This window comes from Rhinolophus ferrumequinum, chromosome 9, assembly GCF_004115265.2.
Source record: "Rhinolophus ferrumequinum isolate MPI-CBG mRhiFer1 chromosome 9, mRhiFer1_v1.p, whole genome shotgun sequence".
Lineage (NCBI taxonomy): Eukaryota > Metazoa > Chordata > Mammalia > Chiroptera > Rhinolophidae > Rhinolophus > Rhinolophus ferrumequinum.
Window position 1 is genome coordinate 629,619 of NC_046292.1, and position 16,081 is coordinate 645,699.

General features: G+C 60.4%; 1 protein-coding gene and 1 pseudogene across 2 annotated transcripts; one reads left to right on the plus strand and one right to left on the minus strand.

Moving 5' to 3' along the window:
* Nucleotides 1–843: 843 nt before the first annotated feature.
* Nucleotides 844–2,037, minus strand: LOC117027468 (arginine/serine-rich protein PNISR-like; annotated as a pseudogene).
* Nucleotides 2,038–5,077: 3,040 nt separating this feature from the next.
* MIB2 (MIB E3 ubiquitin protein ligase 2) lies at nucleotides 5,078–15,846 on the plus strand. 2 transcript variants are annotated; one of them, XM_033114405.1, is made up of 20 exons: nucleotides 5,078–5,193; nucleotides 6,264–6,418; nucleotides 9,354–9,626; nucleotides 9,698–9,869; nucleotides 10,789–10,895; nucleotides 10,999–11,193; nucleotides 11,308–11,450; nucleotides 11,536–11,643; nucleotides 12,610–12,714; nucleotides 12,788–12,950; nucleotides 13,030–13,163; nucleotides 13,253–13,401; nucleotides 13,477–13,633; nucleotides 13,723–13,883; nucleotides 13,987–14,113; nucleotides 14,203–14,436; nucleotides 14,849–15,027; nucleotides 15,097–15,284; nucleotides 15,372–15,437; nucleotides 15,518–15,846. In XM_033114405.1, the coding sequence occupies exons 3-20, from the start codon at nucleotides 9,380–9,382 to the stop codon at nucleotides 15,754–15,756; spliced, it is 2,874 nt and encodes a 957-aa protein (XP_032970296.1). In that variant the 5' UTR covers nucleotides 5,078–5,193; nucleotides 6,264–6,418; nucleotides 9,354–9,379; the 3' UTR covers nucleotides 15,757–15,846. The 2 variants fall into 2 exon arrangements, with proteins under 2 accessions (XP_032970296.1, XP_032970297.1); XM_033114406.1 differs by lacking the exon at nucleotides 11,536–11,643 and having other exon boundaries at nucleotides 15,518–15,844.
* Nucleotides 15,847–16,081: the final 235 nt, after the last annotated feature.

The following is a 16,081-nucleotide window of genomic DNA, read 5'->3' on the forward strand; positions in this document are numbered from 1 at the left end:
ACCTGGCTTGTTGGGTTGAGCAAGGCTTAGGTATGAAAACACAAGTAAAGGGGTTAGAACGATGCCCAGGATGTAGCTCCAGTCCTCTGTGCTCCTTTTCGGCTCTAAAACCAGTGCCGTCTCCTCTGGCACTGTTTATCTCAGTGACCAACTGTTTTGTACTTCATGGATCAGCTCTTTGCATTTGCCACCCTTTCTGTTTGTGGCTTTCTTCTTCCCTCAGTTTATCATGGACCAGCTGCTGCTCTTCTTGGTGCTGTGATTCCTCCTCACCCCTGTCATACTCAGAGCCTGTCTCCTGTCATCTGCACTGTCCCCTGAGGGAAGCCAGTGCCCGACTGCCAGCTGTTGGCTTCTGCTGTTCATCTTTGACTACGTAATAGATGTCTTCATCTGTGACACCAGCAGAGTTTCAGTCATAAGCGTTTTTGTTGGCAACACCATTTGATATTCTTCTCTTCTTCAGTCATCTGGGGTTCAGTCTGCTCTTGCTGAGGAACCAGACATCGACTTCCGGTGACACTTCCACTGCTTGCAGCCTCCACATTCTTAGTGTCCTCGTCACTGTCAAATCCCCTTCTCTGAGGTAAATGAGGACCATCTTCTTCAGCATCTTCTGTGGCCTTCTTTTCTTTTTTGGACAGTTGTGAAAGTTGTTGTTCCATTCTTTCTTTCTCTAACTTCTTTCTGTTTTTCACATTCCATCTTTTTAAAACCTTCAAGAATCTGCTAGAAGAGTCTTCCATTCTGTATTAATGTGGAGGCTTCTGCTTCACAGGACATGAATGCTGCCAACGCCTGAGTGACACTGTCCTTTCTCTTGGATTCTCAGGAAGTGCCAGAGGTCCTGGAGGTCCTGGCTACCTTGCAATGGACCAAAAGCAGCCCCACACTGACCGTCAAACTGGCTCACTGGCCCCACTGCAAAGTTACCAGGTGGCACACTGAAGCTGTATGGCCGTTCTGGTTCAGTATGTGCCTGTGGTCAGGGTGGATGGCCCGCTGTCCTGACTTTGCTGTCTTCAGGAGAAACAATGTCCACTGGGCCTGGTGTGGGTGGTATCCATGACTGACCTGGAGGGGGCAGAGGGGGCAGCGGGATGCTGTCCCCATTCTGGTTGCTATATTCTGTTAAAAGTTTGAATTCCCTTGAAAATTCCCTTGACTGTTTGCACCAGATCCCACTGTAGACATACCCTGTCCATTTGGCATCATTCTAGTGGGGGTTCTACCATTCTTTGCTGTCCAGAAGCTTCTCTGCTCAGTACAAGCTTGAGCCAATGCAGCCCAGTTAATCAGGATCCTGCTAGTACTGGAGTGAGATGCATCCACTGCTGTTGGTTCCAGGGTCATTGCTGCTCTCCTTGATCCCACATCCTGACTTTTGAAATGTATTTGATTTTCTATCTCAGAAGTTCACCTTCTGCTTAAAATTTAGGTTGATTCAGACTACAGCTTGGAACCATAGCAGCAAGATTACTTATGTCCCACTCTGGTTCTGGAACACCGTTGTCACCACCTTTTCCGTAATACCTCTCCAACCACTTCTGCTTCTTCACAAACAAGACAATTTAACTCCATCCTGACATTCTACTTGGATATAGCGACAGATGCCACAGGTTAAGGTCTGAGTCCTATAAGACAGACACACCCCCATAGACACTTTAGACTCTAATCACAAGTCCAGCTTGTCGCCTGTGTTTCTGATCAACTGGCTATAACTTGAAGGTTCCTATAACCCCATTAGGTTTGATTAATTTTCTACAGCAGCTCACAGAACACAGAAAAACAGTTTACCTAGTAGATCACCAGTTTGTTATCATAGGATAGCACTCAGGAACAGCATATGGAAGAGATGCACCGGGCAAGGTGTGGGGAAGGGGCACAGAGCTTCCATGCCCTCTCTGAGCACATCACTCTCCCCACATCTCCACATGTTCACCAACCCAGAAGTTCTCCAAATCCCATCCTTTTTTAATGGAGGCTTTATTACATAGGCATGATTGATTAAATCATTGGCCATTGGTGACTGAAATCAATCTCCAGCCCCTCTCCCCTCCCTGGAAATCGGGGTAAGGCTGAGAGTTCCAACCATCTAATCACATGGTTGGTTCCCCTGGCAACCAGTGCCCATCCTTAGGGGCTTTTCAAAAACCACCTTAACACAAACTCTGGTTGAGAGAGTTTTATTATGAATATCAAAAATAAACTTTATGACTCTCTTCACTTATGAAATTGAAGGGTTTTAGGATCTCTTTGCCAGAAATAGAGGTCAAAAAACAAATGTGGGGGTGGCCGGTTAGGTTAGCTCAGTTGGTTAGAGTGTGGTGCTAATAACACCAAGGTTGCGGGTTTGATACTGGCATGGGCCACTGTGGGCTGTGCCCAGCTTAAAAAAAAAAAAAAAGCAAATGTGTATTTTTTGTCATACATCAAATATCATAGTGCTTAAATCAACAGAAGATGGAAGGTAACTTTAAGGATAGCTACCAGTAAAAGAGGTAAAACATAGAATTAATCCAAGAAGCCCCATCAGAATCTGAGTAATAGGAATCCCATCAAGAGAGAACACAGGAAATGTAAGGGAATGTTCTTTAAAAAATTTCCCAAGCTGATGGACATGAGCTTTTATGATAAAGAGAACCACTGTGTGTATAGTACCCTGAGTGAAAGGTCCACACCAAGGTATATCATTGTGACACTTGAGAACACCAAGGCTAAAGAGAAGATCCTAAAAGCTTTCCTAGAGAATGAACACAAATTATCAGGACTCAAAATGGCTTTGGACTTTTCAACAGCGGCCCTGGAAGCTGAAAGCAAAACACTATTACTTCAGAAATCTTGAAAGAAAAGTATTTCCAACCTAGAATTCTATACCCTGCCAAACTATCAATCAGATATGAGTGTAGAATAAACACATTTCAGACATGCAGTAGCTTTCCAGGAAGCTACTACAGAGGACTGACTTCAGCAAAATGAGAGAGTAAACCAAGAAGGGAGTTGGCACAGGCTCCAGGAAAGGAGGAACCCAACATAGGGGAAAGGCAGTCACAATGATGACAGCAGAGAAAAGCTCCAGATGACAGAGCTGTGCGATGGGCTTAGAAAGCAATCAGTCTAGATCGGAACAGGAGGACAGAGGACTCTGGCGGAGAGGTCTCCAGGTATTAAACTAATGGAACTAATGTGTTTGAACCTTTGGAAAACGCAATCAATAGGCGTGTGCCAAAGGTATTAGATATTGAAAAAAAAATTGGTTATGCGTTAGTAAAAAATCTAGGCATAAGAAAAATAGCAGGCAAATATTAACCCAAAAGAAAAAAGATTGTACAAGAATTGAGGCACGTTTTTATGCAGTAACAGGGAGCAGGGAGCACAGTCATGAAATTCACCGACAGGTGATTTAATCCTACGGGTAGGGAGGTACCGTGACCATCAGGGGCTGGCGGGGGAAGGGGAGTTGTTTCGAGAGCCAACTTCTCATTGACCTTATGGAGAAATCCATAGAAATGTCTAAGTTAACACATAAAAACTAGCAGTCTCTGGTTTAGAAACATGGAGGTTGCTGTCAGAGGAAAAGCTAGAAGAGATGAAAGTATCTGTCTCTGGAAGAACACAGGGGACAGTGTTTTTATCTCTCGTTCTGCGTGAATTAAAGCCATGTACTGCGTCACGTGATTTTAAAACAAATCACGTTAAAGGAGTTGACTGATCACGCCTCTTCTCTGCGTCCTCGAGGCCCAGCCCATCCCGCCGCAGACAGACGCCCAGGTACCCACAGCCTGTCTCCACGGAAACGGAACGCCTCTCCGAACCCAGCTGCGCCACGTAGAGTCTAGAGGGCGACGCGCCCCGCCCTCTGACGCACTTCCAGAGGCTCCGGCCCCGTCTCGAAGGGGCGTAGCCGCCTAGTCCCAAGGCTGGCAGGGTCAGACACACGGGCTCCAGCCAACTGGTTCCGCGTCCCGGCACTGGGCATGCTCGGCCCTCGGTGGCTAGGGGCGCATGTCCCCTTACCCAACCGGACGAGGAGCCCGGCCCCTTCCCGTACAGACGCACGCCACTCGGCCCCCGCACCCCCCGGAGTGGTGACAGGCCCGTGAGGCCGCCGCAGTCCGCAACCCTCTGACGACGTGCATGCCACGCTGTTCGACACGAACGCGCCCAGTTTCAGCGGCGGCGCAGAGCCAAGCCCGCGCCCGAGACCGCACCCTTCCCAGGGTAGCAGGTCTTCCCATCGCTGTGGGGCGCGGGGCCGGTGCTCTGTGCATCACACCCGCCCGGCCGCATCGTCCCCTACAGCCGCTGCGTCAACGCCGCCGCGGGCCCTCCTGGGAGCTGTGGTTCAGGCCCTCACCCCACTCCCCGCGCCGGCGGGCTGCGGACTACAACTCCCGGCAGGCCTCGCGGCGGCCCCGGGAGCCCGAGCGCTGGGGGGTTTCGGCCGTCTCCGCCGGTGGGCTCGGGCGCGACGCAGCGGCGGGGTGGCCTGGCTGGCGGTTGCTGAGCAGCCGAGGGCCCGCTGGCCGGCCGCCGCGCGTTCCGAGGCCGTTCGACTGGCCGGCGGGCTGGCTGACAGACTCGGCGCTCCTCAGGTTCCCGGAGCCCCCGCGCCCAGCGGGGGGATCGCAAACTTCCGGGCAAGTGGAGGGGTCGAGGCGGGCACTGAGGCCGCGGCAAGGGTCCGGCTGTGGCCAGGGCCTGGGCGGCTTCGGGAGGAAGGGGGATGGAGTGACGCGGCGAGGCGGGGGGCAGGTTCGGCGTGGGGGCCCGGCGCGCCGCTCGCTCCGCCGGCCGGCGCTGGTGCCCGGGGCTCAGCGCGGGGCTCTGACGTGTGCAGAGCCAGTGCCGTCAGCACTCCGGCTGCACGCCCGGCGGCCCCAGGCAGAGACTGCAGGAGCGGGGCCGCCAGACACCAGGGAGCTCTGCGGGCGGGAGGCAGGCCCCGGGGGCAGCCCGGGGAGTCGTGGGTGCTGGCCCGGGAACGGACATGTAGACAGCGGGCAGACAGGCTCGCCCTGGCCGCGCTGTCCTTTCGGAGGGCTAACTGCGTCTTGGCGTCTCCCCGCCGCCACAGGGTTGCATGGCTCCGGGCTTGCGCTGAAGTCAGTGCCAGTCCCCAAGTCTCCAGGCGTCAGGGCTGCAGCCTAACAGGCTCAGCGCGGGCAGCGCGGGGACTGGACGGCTGGACAGGTGAGCTCTGGGCGGCGTGTGGCGTGGTAGTTTAGATTTGGCTCTTCCACCCTGTGGACTCTGATATGCCATGTCTACGGGATGTTGCTTGGTTTTGAGTGTGAGGTGGGGGTGGGGTTGATAAATAATCCTGTCTTTCTTCCTTTGAGTTCAGAGCCAATTGGAGAAATAAGCACAGGTGCCAGACAGACTTCTGTGGGCACCAGCGGGACTGGGGATCAGGCAGCCTAAGCGTGTGGAAGCCCTGGCAGAAACGTTCCTTCCTGGCAGGCGCCCTCTTCTGTCATTCTACTCTGGCCTGTTGGTCCAGATGCAACAAGTATCTCAATGTCATCCCGCCCGAGACTGGCCTTGTGCAGTGACTGGGCCGGGCCCCTGCAGTCTGCAGGGTGCCTGAGGGCTTCCATCTGGGTGGCCAAGACTGGGTGGTGACCGCCCCGCACTTCCTTTGGGCCTCTCCCAGCAGGTGTGCTCGGGCTGGGCCCCGTCCGGGTTCCTTGGCTCTGTCTCAGGGCTTCAACCGGGTCCCTATGGGCCACACCCCTGGGCACCCAGGATGTCCACCTCTGCTACGTGACAGGAGCCTGTTGATGGTGCCACACGTGGTGTTGATGCCAACAGCATCGTCAGGCATAGCCCTGTGCAGGGAGGAAGCGGAGCGGCTGCCTGGTATCACCTGCCGTCGCAGCTTCATGCAACTTTATTTTTCTGAATAAAGGCATTTTGCCAACTTTCCAGCCAAATGTGATTTAATCTGTACGGCTTTTTAAGTTCTTCCAATAAAATAGTCACAAATAAGGGCACACCTTGCTCCTACACCATCCCAGTGCATGGTTTGTAAATAGCTCTGCCCCCCAAGAGCTGGAGGTTTCTTGTGAAGGGAAACAAGCAACCAACAGGACGGACCGACGTCCACTTGTTTGGTTGAGACGGTAAATGACGGTAAGTGACGGTAAGTGACGGTAAGTGACGGTAAGTGACGGTAAGTGACGGTAAGTGACGGTAAATGACGGTAAATGACGGTAAATGCTGCGAGTGTGAAACTGCCTTTTAAAACCATTTTTCCCCAGACTGGCTGGCTGGCTACCTGGTTGGTTTGCTGAGGTCTGTGTCGCAATGGCTGCTGGTTTCCAACAGGAGATCTTGCTGGCTGAGCACATTTGTGACCCAGGAAATAGCCGCTAAATGTCTGGGGTGCAGGCACGAGGCCGGTGTGTGTTCTAAGGTAAGTTGCAATCCTGCTAAAGCATGTCTGACGCCCGAGTTCTCACACCCTGGTGGCCTCAGAGACGTTTTAAACGTTTATAGAGACAGACTCTGAGGGGGGTTGGATGGCAGCCAGGGGCCTTGCCTGTAAACTGAGGAAAATGGCCGAGTACAGCATTTCTGCAAAGGGAAGAAAAGAAATAACTCTGGGTGAATTTCCTGATGAAATGGGGGTTCCCTTCCTCCCTAGCCCTTCTGGGTTTCATGGCTGCCTACCTGCTCCTGAGCCTGGTCCGTTTCCTACTTGCCACCCCTTTGCTCAGACCCCAGTGGGACCTTGTGAGGTGAGGTAGTGAGCTTTGACAGCAGGGACCTGATGTCACGTGGGCACCATCAGCCATATACTGGGCCCAGGGGAATGCCAGTGACAAAGACCAGGCAGGGAAGTGGGTGGAGGGAAGTGGCACAGAAGACTGGAAAGCCATCTAGCCCACATCGTGAGGGTCCTAGAATGCTGTGCCAAGGCTTCTGAGCCCCGGGAGCCAGGTGCCCCATTGCTATGGCGAATACATAGGGGCAGCCGCAGGCATGGCTGGAGGCCCTGCCCAGGCTCCGTGTGATGCCACGCAGGATGGAGATGCTGAAGCGCAGGGCAGACTCAGAGCTTCAGGGAGGCAGCAAGGAGGCTCCTAGGCCATGGTGCCACCAGGACAGGACGCTCCTGTGCCCCCTCCAGCTGTGTCCCACGTGGCTCCCATGAGGGCCGGTGGTGGTGGTTCACTGGCCAGGGCTGGAGGAGCGCTGTCTGCCTGTGCTAAAAATACCGGGTGTGAAAGCAACAGGTGCTGTCCAGGGGCACCTTGTCACAGGCGGGCCTACCCTGGTGACCCTACCCTGCTGCTCCCTGTGGGGCCGTGACTGGCGAGGCCTGGCCCTGGGCCTGATTTCCCACAGAGCCTGTCAGGCACCCCCTGTTCTCTGCCCATTCCCCCGAGGGCAGGGCCAGGCACTAGCCAGCTTTGCCCGCAGTCTTACTGGAGATGGTCATGCAGTGTATGGTCTGGAGCTCTCAGGCCAGCACATGGGCAGGTGTGGCGGCTGGCCAAGCAGGCTGAGAGGCTGGTTCCAGGGCACGCGGCCCATCTGCGACCACAGCACTGGCCAGTGGCACTTAGGTCCTTTCCTGCCCCAAGTCCTTTATCTTGGTGTGGGGCCAGTTTCTGGGCTCTGCAGTTGGGGTGCTCCCTGCAAGCCCCGGACAAGGGCTGCCATCCTGGCAGTCAGGCCATCGACCTGTGGCCTCAGCCTCCTGCCTGGGGCAACCTCATCGGCAGCTACCACAAGTGTCTCAGGCAGAGCAGCACAGCGAGGGTGTGGCCTAATGGCATAGGTGTCACTGCCCCTGAGGGCACAGGCCCCACCCCACAGCTCCCCAGCTGCGGACCTGCCACACTTCCCTGCCCAGAGTCCACCCAGAAATGGTTGTGGTCATGGGTCATGCCTTACCCTGCCCCCACGTTGGCCAGCGTGGCTTCGTTCCAGGCAGCCACAGGCCCAGACAAGTGTGAGCAGACGGGCCCAACTAGAGGTCCCTGCTTGCAGGGGCACCCCAACTGGCCAGCTTTTCCCAGTCACGAGAACATGAGGTCCTGGCGGCTACATGAGGTCCTGCTCCACTGGCACAGTCTCCACAAATGCTGTGGTGACTGCCGCCTTGCATTCTGGGAATCCCCACAAGTCCCTTCTCCTCCAAGTCCAATTTTCCCTCTTAAATCTTTCAAATCCATTCATGTCGCAAAAGATCTTTACTGAAGAATCACATAAGGGTCAACACGAGCGAGCCAAGTTTGCAAGGTGAACAGGCTTGCATTTCCAGATCAGGAAATAATACAGTCGCGGATCCTGGAGCCCCCCAAGGCCGCCGCTGCCGCTGCCTCCGCCTCCCTGGCTGACGCCCTGGATTGGCTTGTCCCATTTGTGAACTTTCTACAGATGGAATTGGGCAGTGGGGGTGTGGCTGCTGTTCCCAACTGCTGCTGGTGGAGTGGGTGGGTTCCCACTCCCTTGGGGCTAAAGCACACTTCATGTCCCAATTCACCCTTGAGGACACAGGGAGGGCGCTGCTGTGCACACGTGTGCCCCCGCCGTCTGGTACGTGCCAGGAGGGGTCTGGACCCGGCAGTGGGGCCAGGTGACCTCGAGGCACTGTGCACCGACCTGCGGGCGGTGGGTGGTGTCACACTGGTGAGCAGCGGCCTGGTGACCAGACGCCATGTGTTAGTCGTTGGGTGGCATCTGTCCAGTGTTTGCCCGTTTTCCATTGGGCTGTCTGCTGTGTTCCTTTAGCTGGGCCCTCTTTCCACATTCCGGATCCAAGTCCTGTGTGGGTTGTGCACACTGCAGATGTGTTCTCTGAGGCATCGCCACCTTTGCGGTCCCTCAGTGGTGTCACGAACAGTGGCTCTTAGCTCTGGCGGCACAGTGTTTCCTTGGGACAGTGTTGTCTTACCTTTCCTGCTGATACCTGCCATCCACATCCACTCATTTTTAAACAAACGTGTTGATGGCCCACTGTGCGCCAGCCACCCAGAACTGGACCTATTAGCGGGCACTTGCTGAGGGGACCTCCCCTGCTGGCTCTTGTCCCTGGCTCCCTGGGGATCCACTGCCCTCTTACCAGCACTGTCCCCACTCGGCAGCTCACCACAGGGCAGGGTCTCACTGCAGCTGGAAGGGCTTTACAGCGAGGTGTCCAACTCTCCCTCAAGGACGGGCCACCACCGCCTTCACAGCTAGTCAACCCTCCTGCCTGTGGGTCTCCTTGGGGCTCTAGGGCGCATGCTCACCACACTTCTCTCAGGACAGTGGCACGTGCCCTCCTCCCCTCCCTGCTGAGCTCTCCCTGGCAGCCCTCCTGGAACCAGCGAGAGCCTGAGGGTGCCTTCTGCCTGCAGGTCCGAGCAGCCCAGCCCCGCCCACCATGGACCCGGACCCGCAGGCGGGCGTGCAGGTGGGCATGCGCGTGGTGCGCGGTGTGGACTGGAAGTGGGGCCCGCAGGACAACGGTGAAGGCGGAGTGGGCACGGTGGTGGAGCTCGGCCGCCACGGCAGCCCCTCGACTCCCGACCGCACCGTAGTCGTGCAGTGGGACCACGGCACCCGGACCAACTACCGCGCGGGATACCAGGGCGGGCATGACCTGCTGCTCTACGACAACGCCCAGATCGGTGCGTGCGTGCGCGTGCCCTGGGCGGGGGTTGGGCCGCAGGCACACTCGCTGACCCTGCCCCGCCCTCAGGCATCCGGCACCCCAACATCATCTGTGACTGCTGCAAGAAGCATGGGCTGCGGGGCATGCGCTGGAAGTGCCTCGTCTGCTTCGACTTCGACCTGTGCACGCAGTGCTACATGCAAAACAAGCACGACCTCACGCATGCCTTCGAGCGCTACGAGACGGCCCACTCGCGCCCGTGAGTTCCGTCGTCGCCACCGCGCAGTATGCTGCTGACCACAGGTGTCAGTGCGAGCGCGGGGGGCCCCGGCAGCACTGGGTCCCACCTCATGACCTCCAGGGCCTCCTGATAAGCACCTCGGACACCCTGGGAGGCCTTGTTCCTGGAGAACCGAAAACGGGCCCCTGCTAACCACTCCCCGGGGGACACGTCAAGTCCTTCCTGAGCCATTTCCTTGAAGTGTGGCCAGGGGCCTGGGCATTGACCCCACCCCCTGCAGAAGGCAGTCATGTCCACTGAGCAGGTCTGCAGAGGTTGGTGCTGTGGCTAGCATCACCCCCAGAGCCAGGCGTGTCTCCCCCGTGCAGCCAGCATGCCCTGGGCCACCCCCCGAGGGTGGGCTCTGTGTAGCGGTGCAGCCAGCATGCTCTGTGGAGGCTCAGGGCCGGCCAGTGGACGGCCCACACTGGGAGCCAGACCCTAGCACGGCTGGAGAGGAGGCCACTGGGCTGGGGTCGGCGCCCAGATGCTGCTGTCACCTGTGTCTTGACACTGCACATACATGGTGGGGAGGTATGCACTTCAGATCCCAGCTGCCCGCTGGCCAGCCTGGGAGCAGGGGTCACCTGTCTGGGTGCCATGGCCAAGCCTGCATTCCTCTTTCCTCCAGGACCCAAGTGCTGAGCCCTCCCTGGGCCAGGCCACACACCGAATGCAGGGGACAGCCCTAACAGCAGCACCTGGCTTGGGGGTAGGGGGGGGGTGAGTAGGGCTAGAGTGACACAGGGGCCGTGCTGTGAGGGTGGCATCAGGGAGGGTCCCTGGAGCAGACTCACTCCAGGCCCGGAGTGTGAGGGCACTGGCTTGCTGGGCCAGCCATCCCAGGGCCTGTGCCATCACCGCTGCCCGGCATGGCCAGGAACCCACTCTATTGCAGGGTCGCACTGAGTCCCCGCGAGGGCCTCTCAAGGGTCCCGTTGAGAGGCATCTTCCAGGGGGCGATGGTGGTGCGTGGCCCCGACTGGGAATGGGGCTCGCAGGATGGTGAGTGGAGACCAGGGTGGGAAGGTGGGGGCTGGGCCGGGCTGACTGTGGCTCAGCCTCGTGGCCCGGGCTTAGCCTGCCAGCGGGACCGCTATCTCCCCAGGAGGGGAAGGGAAGCCAGGTCGTGTGGTGGACATTCGCGGCTGGGACGTGGAGACAGGCCGGAGCGTGGCCAGTGTAACGTGGGCCGATGGCACCACCAATGTGTACCGCATGGGCCACAAGGGCAAGGTGGACCTCAGGTGTGTGGGAGAGGCGGCCGGCGGCTTCTACTACAAGGAGCACCTCCCCATGCTGGGTAAGGGCTGCCCAGCTGCCCTCCCTCCCTGGCTGGCCCCAGCCCGGGGGGTGGCCATGGGGAGGATGGGAGGACGCTGCCTGAGCGAGGCCTGCTCCCCACCCCCGCCCCCAGGGAAGCCAGCAGAGCTGCAGCGCAGGGTGAGTGCTGATGGCCAGCCCCTCCAGCCTGGGGACAAGGTGAAGTGTCTGCTAGACACAGACGTCCTGAGAGAGATGCAGGAAGGCCACGGCGGGTGGAACCCCAGGATGGCGGAGGTGAGCTGCCCCGCCCACTGGCCCCGTGTCTTCCCCTCCCCACATCCTCTGGACCCCCAGCCACAGCCTCCACGACCTGCCACAGTTTATCGGACAGATGGGCACCGTGCACCACATCACAGACCGTGGGGACGTGCGTGTGCAGTTCAGCCACGAGACCTGCTGGACCTTCCACCCTAGGGCTCTCACGAAGGTGCATGGGGGGCTGGGCTGAGCCCCACCCACTCGCTTCTGCACCCCTTCCTGAAGGAGGAGGGGGCGTCTGGTGGGGTCCTGAGGGGATGAGTTCCATGGAGAGGGGACCCAGGTGTGAAGGGACATAGGAGGGCAGGGCACGGGGAACACTGGTGGCTGGGGTGAGCAGGCGGGCACTAGTGTCTCTCCTGAGGACTGGAGGAGTTCCGCGCTGTGCTCGGTGGGAAGCAAGTGCTTGGGCTTCCTCTAAACTGCTCCCTGTGGGTGCGCGTGGGCAGCACGTGGGAGGGAGGATGCTTGGCCCGGGCGATGGCCTTGGAAAGGCATTTGGGCAGCAGGATTACCCAGATGGGGCATGGGGGAGGTGGGAGGGCAGTAAGGGACAGGCAGTGGGGAGTCACAGACAGGGATGCTAGGAGGAGGTAGGTGCCAGTGAGGGAACGTGCCAGCACTCAGCACGGGACCTGGGGGCCTTTGAGGGGACATGGCGGGGGGGGGGGTGGTTCATGAGATGGTGGTTTGTAGAGTCCTGTACAGGTGAGGGCACGGGTGTGGGGGAGGTGGCCCACCCTGTGCTGCTCAGGCTCCGCCGCTCCCCCCCCCCCCCCGTCCTGGGCCCTGCCCCCACAGCCTTCTAGTCTGGCCTTGGACAGGCTGCCTGCTTCCCCACCTGTGTGCAGGGACGGGCCAGCCTTGGGCTCAGCCCAGAGCTGGCTTCCTTCCGTCTGGTCTGAATGCTACTGCCCAGCTGCGTCCCAGCTGTCACTCCCATGGCTTTGGGGCTGGGACTGCCTGTCACCTGTGGCCCTCATCCAGCCAGACACTTTGGTTGTGCTTTTGGGCGTGGGCTAGGGTCAAGTTCAGGCCTGCCAGTCCGTGGATCTCGATCGGGGTGCCCTCCGACTCCAGGACCCTGGGCTGCCACCCCTGCCTGGAGGCCCTCACGGGCCTCTCTCTCACTCAGCACAACGCCTTCTGGGCGGGCGATGTGGTACGGGTCATCGACGACCTTGACGTGGTGAAGCGGCTGCAGGCCGGGCATGGCGAGTGGACAGATGACATGGCCCCTGTGAGTTCCCCCCACTCCACCTCCCTCACACCCCTGGGAGACCTGGCTGTGACCCCACGCTCTCCCCACTCAGGCCCTGGGCCGTGTCGGGAAAGTGGTGAAGCTTTTCGGAGACGGGAACCTGTGTGTGGCGGTCGGTGGTCAGCTGTGGACCTTCAGTCCCTCCTGCCTGGTGGCCTACCGGCCTGAGGAAGACACCAACCTGGACGTGGCTGAGCGCGCCAGGGAAAACAAAAGTGCGGGCACCCAGCAATGGCGGCCAGCAGGAGGCCAGGCTGCCCCCGCCATTTAACTTCAGCCCTCCCCCCACCCCAGGCTCCCTGAGCGTCACCCTGGACAAGCTTCGAGCCCAGAAGAGTGACCCGGAACACCCAGGGAGGCTGGTGGCCGAAGTGGCCATGGGCAACGTGGCCCGGGCTCTGGACCTGCTGTGCAGGCACCCAGAGGAGGCAAGTCCCTGAGGCCCCTGCCCCAGCATCCTGCCAGCCCCTGGGAGGGGGCAGCAGGCTGGGGACTGACCTGCTGGCTCTCCTGGCAGGTGGACACCAAGAACCAAGGCAGAACCGCCCTGCAGGTGGCTGCCTACCTGGGCCAGGTGGAGCTGGTGCGACTGCTGCTGCAGGCTCGGGCCAGCGTGGACCTGCCTGACGATGAGGGCAACACGGCCCTGCACTATGCAGCCCTGGGGTGAGGCCCTGGCGGGGTGTGGGGGCCGGGCCTGCAGTCCGGCCAGTGGGCACAGCGCCCTGGCTTCCTCTCCAGGAACCAGCCTGAGGCTACCCGGCTGCTCCTGAGTGCAGGGTGCCGAGCCGACGTCCTCAACGGCACCCGGAGTGCAGCCCTGCACGTGGCCGTGCAGAGGGGCTTCCTGGAGGTGGTGAGGGTCCTCTGTGAGCGCGGCTGTGATGTCAACCTGCCAGTGAGTGCTGGGTCCCCAGCCCTACCCCTGTCACCCAGCAGACAGTGGCAATGATGTGCTGTCAAGTGACCACTGCCCACCACCTACAGGACGCCCACGGTAACACACCCCTGCACTGTGCCATCTCCGCCGGCGCCGGTGCCAGTGGCATTGTGGAGGTTCTCACCGAGGTGCCGGCCATCGACGTCACTGCCACCAACAGTCAGGGCTTCACCCTGTTGCACCTTGCAGCCCTCAAGGGCCACACGCTGTGAGTGTGGGGTGGGCACAGAGCCCTCCGCCAGGCTCCTGCCACCTGCTGGGCCACTTTGGGGATGACCCCCCAACCTGGACACACCCCTCTGCTCCCACAGAGCTGTCAGGAGGATTCTAGCTCGGGCACGGCAGCTGGTGGATGCCAAGAAGGAGGACGGTTTCACGGCGTTGCACCTGGCTGCCCTCAACAAGCACTGGGAGGTGGCGCAGATCCTCATCCGGGAGGTGTGGACGTGGTCACTGACTGGCCCCAGGTTGGGCGGGACTCGGAGCCCCGGGGTCCCTGGGCTGAGCCTGTGCTGACCCCTCCCCAGGGCCGCTGTGACGTGAATGTTCGAAACCGTAAGCTCCAGTCCCCACTCCACCTGGCGGTGCAGCAGGCACACGTAGGGCTGCTGCTGCTGCTACTGGACGCTGGCTGCAGCGTTAATGCCGAGGACGAGGATGGGGACACAGCCCTGCACGTGGCCCTGCAGCGTCATCAGCTGCTGCCCCTGGCGGCTGACGGGGCCGGGGGGGACCCAGGGCCCTTGCAGCTGCTGTCCAGGGTGAGGAAGTGTGGGTCTGGGTGCTGGAGTGGTGGCACCTGGCTGCAGGCTCCAGGCAGGGCCTGAGGGACTGTCCACCTGGGTGACAGCAGGGAGCCAGGCCCTCTTGGGGGTGGGGCAGCCTGGGGGACTGCAGTTTGCAGGAGGCATCTTTCTCCACAGCGTGGTCAGCTCCCCAGAGATCCTGTACTCCTGCCCAGCCTGGGGAAGCGGGTGTCGGTGGCAGTGGTGTGTCAGAACCCGGCCTTTCCCCCGAGGTCCCTCTGCCCCCAGCTGCCAGCCTCAGTTCTAACGGCTTCACACAGGGGGGTGAGGGGGCGCCTCTGCCCCTGCACCAGGCTCGGGGCAGCCGGTGCACGCAGAGGCTCCCTCAAGCCAGCGTTCCACCCTCACCGGTGTCTCTGCTGCCCAGCTACAGGCCTCGGGCCTCCCCGTTGGCACGGAGCTGACAGTGGGCGTGGCGGTCGCCTGCTACCTGGCGCTGGAGGGCGCAGACGTGAGCTACGCCAATCACCGCGGCCAGAGCCCACTGGACCTGGCTGCAGAGGGCCGTGTGCTCAAGGCCCTGCAGGGCTGTGCCCAACGCTTCCGGTGAGCTCGGTGAGGTGGGGGGCGGGCCCCCGGCCCCGGGCCCTTTCAAACCCTCTCTTCCTACTGCAGGGAGCGGCAGGCAGGCGGGGGCGGAGGCGCGGCCCCGTGCCCCAGGCTGGTGCTCAGCACGCCCAACACCGTGACGAACCTGCACGTGGCGGCGCCGTCCGGGCCCGAGGCCGCGGAGTGCCTGGTGTGCTCGGAGCTGGCTCTGCTGGTACTGTTTTCTCCGTGCCAGCACCGTACGGTGTGCGAGGGTGAGTGCCGGGACGTCGGGGGACCCGGGGGACCCGGATCAAACCCGTCCAACCGCGCGCTCCTCTCCCCCCCCCCCCCCCCCGCAGAGTGCGCGCGCAGGATGAAGAAATGCATCAGGTGCCAGGTGGTCATCGGCAAGAAGCTGCGCTCAGGTGGGTTGGACGGGAGGGGTGGGCTCGGCACCGGCCCCACCCCTCCCCCGCCCTGATTTCCCTCCTCCGCCCGCTTTTAGACGGCACCGAGGTGGCGAGCGCGGCCCCGCCGCCCGGCCCGCCGCGGCAGCTCGTGGAGGAGTTGCAGAGTCGCTACAGGCAGATGGAGGAGCGCATCACCTGCCCCATCTGCATCGACAGCCACATCCGCCTCGTGTTCCAGTGCGGCCACGGCGCCTGCGCGCCCTGCGGCGCTGCGCTCAGCGCCTGCCCCATCTGCCGCCAGCCGGTCCGCGACCGCATCCAGATCTTCGTGTAGCCGCGCCCCCGTCGCTCCGGAGCCACGTCCCACCATCGCCCTCGCGAGCCACCCTCCCCCGCACCGTGTTTTATAAAAAGATTCACGGACTTGGCTGCCTGGTGCCTGGCTGCGGCGGGGGCTGGGTGGTTCTCTGGTCCTCTCGCCCCGGTGACAGACGAGCCGCGGCGCCGTCCCACCCGGGGTCCTGCATCCCGGGCTGACCTGACCGGCCCCTCCTCCCTCTGGGCCCTGCTCTTTGGCCAGACGCCCCGCCCAGCCCCCTCCCGACCCGCGCGTCCTGCCCTTCCCTGGACTCTCGTCCAGACTCCTGCCCAGACCCCGG

What these genes read in the sequence shown, in the direction of transcription:
- MIB2 (XM_033114405.1), top strand. Translation starts at nt 9,380, where the DNA reads ATGGACCCGGACCCGCAGGCGGGCGTGCAGGTGGGCATGCGCGTGGTG. An exon ending in TGTGCAGGCACCCAGAGGAG is followed by an intron (nt 13,164 to 13,252) that starts GCAAGTCCCTGA and finishes CTCTCCTGGCAG; the next exon opens with GTGGACACCAAGAACCAAGG. An exon ending in CGCAGATCCTCATCCGGGAG is followed by an intron (nt 14,114 to 14,202) that starts GTGTGGACGTGG and finishes ACCCCTCCCCAG; the next exon opens with GGCCGCTGTGACGTGAATGT.